We start from the raw sequence: 6,162 nt of genomic DNA, 5'->3' as shown, positions 1-6,162 counted from the left end.
GGGGGGGGGGGGGGGGGGTGCCCGCCCAGGCAGCATCGCCTAGCAGCAGGCGCGGGGGCGGGGCTGGTGCTGGTGGCAGCGGCGGGTGGCCGTCTTGGGCTGCTGCTGGTGGGCCGGCATGGGGGCACGCACGGTGCGGCGCCCCTGCCGGCAGGGCTTGTGCTGCTGCTTTCGCTGGCTGCACAGGGCCATGACAACCGCCGCCATCGGGCGGGGTGCAGGCCAGGAGCGGCGCTGGTGCTTGGCGGTAGCAGTGGCAGGGGCGGCGGGTGCCTCAGGGGCAGGAGCTGGAGTGGTGGTGTCCGTGGGCTCGGCAGCAGCCTCAGGCTCCTCAGCGGGGGTGGAGAGAGCAGGGCAGGAGGGCTGGGGCAGCAGCCTGCAGCAGGGGGAGGGGAGGCAGGCGGTGCACATGAGTCACTGAGGGCTTCCCGAGGCTCAGAGACAGAGGCTTGGCAGCAGGCAGGCAGACAGGAAGGCTCAGTGCACAGCCCACCCTGGCACTGCACCCCCGCACTCACCCCTGCAGCGCCATCAGGTACACAGGAGCTGCAGTCAGTGTTGCCGGCGCCTCGGGCAGCGGCCCCGCCGTCAGCGCGGGGAAGGCGCAGGGGCGGCCGGGGCGGCCAGCTGTGGCAGCCACTGCCTGCTCAGCCGGGGTGCGGCGCTGCGGCGGCACGTAGGCAGCTGGTGCCACCACAGCGGGCGCCTGGTGCCGAGAGCAGATGTCAGCGATGCTCCAGGTGGGATAGGCGTGGCCGGCCAGGGAGGCGGGTGAGGCGCCGAGGCGGCAGGCGGGGGGCAGGTAGGTGCTGGTCGCCGCCTCGTGCATGTCGGCAGCAGGGGTGTTGACGATGCAGGCGGGGGTGGTGTTGAAGTAGCGAGGCAACACGTCCTCGGCGTCTGCCTGGCAGCCACAGTCGGCGGTAGTGGTGGTGGTGGGCACGGGAGGAGGCAGGATGCAGGCCTGGCGGGTGGCCCAGCAGCCGGCAAGTGCACGGGCAGGGGCGGGGGTGGCGGAAGACAGGGACGGCCAGAGGGAGGTGTCTTTTGGGGAGGCCAGGGCGGCCAGGCCAGCTTGCGGGTGCTGGGCGGGGATTTCGAAGCTTGGGGTGCGGGAGAAGGGGGCCGCCAGGGCTGCCTGCAGGGGTGGAGCGAGCGGCAGGAGCGGTGAGTGGTGAGGAAGGGTATAGACAGGAAGAAGCAAAGGACCGATGATGTGATTCAGAACTCAGGGTCGGGAACCAGTCACAAGCAGGACCAGAGCCTGGCAGCAGGCAGTCCACCTCTGGCGGTTGGTGGCACAGGGTCGGTTGGGAGCGGAAGCGAGCAGCGGCGGAGCGGCGGCACCCGGGCCCACACAACCCAGCCTCACCTTGGCATGCAGCGCCTGGCCGTCATTCCACGACATCAGCCGCAGCTTGAGGTGGGCTGCAGGGAGCAAGGAGGGGTGGGGCAAAGGGTGCATGGTGAGATGGGCAGCCGCGTTGCAAGCATGCGAGGAGGCGGCGAGGTGCGAGGCTCCCCGTCACGCTGCAGTCTGGGGCACCCACCCGCGGGGGATGCCAGACGTGCCGAGGCGAGGGAGAGGGTCGCGGAGGTGGCCATCCTGGTGGGAGGCAGGGCTGTGGGCAAGGAGGTACACAGGGCACAAGGGGTTGCCGGGGGTGTCCGCAAAAACAGCAGGAGAGCTGCGGCGAGGAGTGGGAGAATGAGGTGCCAGCGGCGGCGGCGCCCTCTTTTGTGCGCCGGCGCCCGCTGTGGTCAGTCGCAGCAGGGGCTACGTCGCCTGCCGCGTTGCTGGCGGACCTCCGGACAGCACGGAGGCCGGAGAGTGGCAGGGGGGCCTGGGGAGGGCGGGCTGGCCCACCGGGCCGCGCCCGCCCACCAGCCAGGCAGGCAGCCGCCATTCAGCGAGATGGCGGCAGCATGCCGCCGCCATCCCCACGGGCGCTGCCCCTCTAGCGGCCCCCTCATTGCCTCTGCCCAATGCATACATGCTCAGCAGCTCGAAACATGTCAGTCAAAGCAAGTTCGGAGGCGGGTCCAGGAGATGGCTGTGTCGGAGAGCGCCGCAGGGACCGACCATGTCGGGGTGTGTCGGCTGCTGAGTTGCCACACAAGACCCGCCAGCTGCCCACGGATTTCTACAAGCACCTGAGCAGGCGGTGACACACACTCGCATTGCCTGGTCAATCCCACGACAGTTTGCCTGTGTGCTCTGGCAGCAGCAGCTTACACACCCACTGCAGCCCTGCTTGCTGCAGCAGGAGGAAGCACCGCCTCAGCTCAGGAGGCGGGAAGTGAAGACAATGCCTGCTGTGCTGCTGCTCGGCAGGCTAGTGATCCTCTCCGCCGCCTCCGCCCGCCGCCGGTGCCGCCGCGAATTGATCCTCAATGAACCGATGGATGGCTGACTCACCAATCTCAGCTTGTGGCCCCACAGCCTGGGCAGAGGCGCGTGAGGGAGGGGGCATGGGCTCCATAAGCAGGGTCAGGCTGAGGATGGGACGCGACAGGCGGCAGGCGGCAGGCGGCAGCGCGACGATGCATGGCGATGCGCAGCATGCGCCCGCCTGGCCCACCGCAGCACATCATGTCTCGAGTCGCACAGCGCGGCAGCACGGCACCAGATGTACCGACTGACCATATGTGCCGCCTGTTCCGCACCTGTTCCGCAAAGCGGTACACGATGACATCCCCCTCGGGCCCCGCCTGCTTGTCCTGCTGGATGTACCTGCAACAACAACCAACCGGCGCCAGCTGGCCGCCACGTCAGCACCCACGCACGGCAGCCATGAGCCATGCCGCAGGTGGGCGCATTCTGGCGTCCCAAGGCCGACCCACCCACCCACCCCCCAGGCACCGCCACCACGGCCACCACCGCCAGCCGGCTTGCCTGCGCGTGCAGAAGGACTTGATCTGGGCATCCACCTGCCCAAACACGGGGTGCGGCTGCTGGGTGGAGACGCCCAGCTCCGCCAGCTGCGTCGCCAGCTCCTCTGATGAAATGAAATGCACGAAATGCGGGCAGGGAAAGTGGTGGGGATCAGCCCGTGCTTCTGAAGCGCCCCCCACACCTTTTCTTAACAAAAAACAAACCCAGCCCCGCGCCCGCCGGCCCCGGAGCCAGCCAGGGCCGCCTCCACCCACCCTCCTCCAGCTTGCCGCCAGCCAGGTTGATCAGCGCGAGCACCACCATGAGCAGGCCCCGCTGGGAGGCCTGGGATGGGTCCAGCACATACGCTGCAGCAGGCGGCGGGCAGGGGCAGGCTGTGCGTGTGCGGTGGTGGTCTGTGCATGTGTATGGTGTCGGTGGGTGTGCATGGTGGCGGTGGTGGTGGCGGCAGTCCTTGGCCACAGCCTGCTAACATGGCCACAGCAGCAGCAGCAGCAGTAGAGGACAGGCGCACCTGCCCGCAGCGCCGGCGGCACCATGCTGCGCAGCACAAACTGCTGGCTGCCCTCGTCGCCGCCTGCAGGCAGCACCGCACGGCAGAGGCACAGGTGTGTGAGCTTCCCGGCTCGCTGTGGCATGTGCTGGCGGCCCCAGCAGGAGCAGTGACGGCACGCAATGCCAGGGCCGTGTGGCGCAGGGCGTGCCTGGCACCGCGCCCTCGCGCCCCCGCAGCGTCGCCTTGCTCTGGCTCAGCATCTCCAGGCCCAGGCTAGCTGCCAGGTAGTGCTGCGCGTGTGCAATCACATACCTGCAGAGCAGATAAAAGCGGTGAGGGGAGGCAGGCAAGCCAGTGACCAGGCGGACGAAGCAGGCAGGCAGGCAGGCAGGCAGCCAGCCAGCCAGTCGCATAACAGCTAGGAACAAACCGGGCAGCCAAGCCAACACTCACGATGTGACTGCGGTCTTGGATTTGAGGTTTGGGAAGCGCTGGGTCACCACGGCAGACACCTCTGCAGCACAAGCAGGGTTGCGGCAGGCAGCAGGGGGATCCTGGTCGAGGCCAGCAGCCACCTGTAATTGTTGCGGGCAGCCACACTGCACCGCTGGTGGCAGGGCTTTTGGACCAGGTGCAGGCTGCTTGGGTGTTTGGCAGCGGCGCCAGCTTGCCTGCGCGCTTGACCGGCACCCCCGGCTTCTCGCTGTGTGAGAAGAGCATGTGACGCACCAGCGCCCGCGACGCCTGCTCCATCGCCTGCTCGGCAGCGGCGTGCGGGGGGCGGAGGGGTGGTGATTTCAAAAGGTAGCAGCAGGCAGCGCTCGTGACAGCGATGGTGGAAAGAAACGACAGGCAGGAGCGGGCTGAGCAGGCTGTGGTGTGGTGTGGTTGGTACCAGGAGGTCCCATGCCTCGGCTGGACTCACCATGCGAGGCGCCTTGCCCTCCGCCTTTTCCGCCGCATGGTCCCGCAGCCGACGGTACTCTGCTATCTACAGCAGCGCAAAGCGGCTGGCAGCAGGATCAGCGCTGCGCGGGATGCCCCGCAAGGGACCGCGCTCGGTACTGGAGAAACACAGGCCGGCAGTCTGCATCAGGTCGGGGTGCTGGTGATGCAGAGACCAGGGCGTAGCGGGCGCAGGCATGCAGCATGGATGGCGCTGGGCCGCGACGCCGCCCCAGGCCGCCCCACCTTCTCGTCCACCGCTCGAAGCTCGGCGTTGGTGGCTCGCGCAGCTCCTCCCGCTGCTGCTGCATAGCGCGACGGGCCGGCCTCACCCCCTGCTGGCAAGCGTGGGCGCAGCGACGAAGCAATGGTGTGCATTGGGGTGGCGGGGGAACAGCAGGCCATGCATGTGAGAGGTACTGCCTTTGGACCGAGGCGGTGCTCCAACAAGGGAGGAGGCAGTGGTGCGGTTGCAGCAGCCCAACGCCTGGCCTCGATGCCAGCACGGCACGCACCGCCGGGCTCTTGCTTCACTGCCGCCGGCAGGCTACGGCGGCCGCGCTTGGCCGACGGCCCTGCCTCGTCACCCGCAGCGAGCGCCCGCCTGCCGCCTGCCTGCCGCCCACTGCACTTCTGCTGCTCCGCCTCCTCCTCATCCTGGTCCGGGGCATAATCCTCCTCATCCTGCTCCTCCACAGGGGCTGCAATTTGCGGCGGTGGGGGCAGCAGGCCACAATGCAACAGGTCGGCGCGGGCGGCGGTGGGCGGGCGGCGTGTGGAGATGCGGGCTGGCCCAGGCAGGGTCCTGCAATCCAAACAATATGTACTTTCAGCCCATCATGTAAAGCACAGCGTAGCGGCGTGCCTTTGCCAGCCCTGCGCTTGCGCGGGGCCTCCTCCTCTTCGCTCAGCCCCTGGCCCGCCTCTGCTGCCTCCTGCCACCGCGCTGACCGAGCCGCGCCCCGTGACGAACGCCGCTGCATCCTCTGCACGAGCCCGGGGCTGCTCATAGAATTGCCGGCGAATGGAGGCCCGGCAGCACTGATCGATGGCCCCTTGGTGCACACACCATCACCGGCTCGCGCTTCTGAAGGCGGTGGGGCTGCCCAGTTCAAGCATGGGCGTGGCCCTGCTGGCAGGTGCCCATGGCGCACCTCTGCCACGTGCACCCTTGCCCACCTTAGGGCCTGGACGCCCTCATGCGTGCATGCCCGCCAGCCGCTCGATTCACCCATTTTTGTACACTCATTGGGCTCTTGAAAAGCGGGCCAACACGCCCTACAAGTGTGCAGCGAGCTCCCACCACCTGTCAGTGGGCGCAAAACCGCCTGAAAACCAACTTCACTCGCGGGCCACGTGCCTTGATCGCATTCCAATGGTGTTAGAAAAGGTTTGGACGCACGGGCGGACCGGGAAACGCCTCCCTGCAGCTTGGCATTTTTGAATGGCGCCCTGCAGCTGGCGCCCACAGACTCTTGACTACCCCCTCTGCAGAATGCTCTCCTCAAGCTAGTGGTTACAATCATGCTCACAAATCATTTAGCACTCTTGTCACCGACAGGGCCGGCCACCGCCCTCCCCGGTCCAGCACTTAGGCAACGTGAGCAGCTGCCGGTGCCGGCGCCGTTGCTGCATGTTGCTGCTGCAGCCCAGCTCCACCCATCAGTCTTCTTCTGCTTCACTCCACTGCAGGCAGGCAGCTTTCCCTGAATAGCCGGGTTGCACAGGAGCAGGGCGCAGCCCCCGGCTTGGCTTCACGTGCGAGCCGCTGCCCCGCCCTCGTCTGGTTCCCATACGACAGCCCTCCCCACTCACATTTGTCCCA

General features: G+C 67.7%; 2 protein-coding genes across 2 annotated transcripts in view; one reads left to right on the top strand and one right to left on the bottom strand.

The window, feature by feature from the left end:
- The window catches only part of CHLNCDRAFT_144492 (hypothetical protein), a gene marked incomplete at both ends in the record, with an annotated part of 1,804 nt that extends 1,553 nt beyond the window's left edge, over positions 1 to 251 (top strand). The window contains one exon of the mRNA XM_005848905.1: positions 222 to 251. Coding sequence (XP_005848967.1) covers positions 222 to 251 — 30 coding nt within the window. The remainder of the gene's footprint in view (positions 1 to 221) is intronic.
- A 2,085-nt stretch (positions 252 to 2,336) lies between these two features.
- CHLNCDRAFT_144490 (hypothetical protein) lies at positions 2,337 to 5,320 on the bottom strand (the record flags this gene model as incomplete). The annotated part of the gene is made up of 12 exons (XM_005848694.1): positions 2,337 to 2,444; positions 2,668 to 2,734; positions 2,915 to 2,999; positions 3,151 to 3,243; positions 3,411 to 3,462; positions 3,608 to 3,704; positions 3,846 to 3,906; positions 3,998 to 4,148; positions 4,318 to 4,383; positions 4,584 to 4,672; positions 4,853 to 5,038; positions 5,188 to 5,320. 12 exons carry the CDS (start codon positions 5,318 to 5,320, stop codon positions 2,337 to 2,339), a joined length of 1,188 nt encoding a protein of 395 aa, XP_005848756.1.
- Between the last annotated feature and the right edge of the window lie 842 nt (positions 5,321 to 6,162).

This window comes from Chlorella variabilis (assembly GCF_000147415.1).
Source record: "Chlorella variabilis unplaced genomic scaffold CHLNCscaffold_7, whole genome shotgun sequence".
Classification (NCBI taxonomy): Eukaryota; Viridiplantae; Chlorophyta; class Trebouxiophyceae; order Chlorellales; family Chlorellaceae; genus Chlorella; species Chlorella variabilis.
The sequence above is the reverse complement of the archived record's forward strand: the minus strand, read 5'-3'. Positions and strand labels throughout refer to the sequence as shown.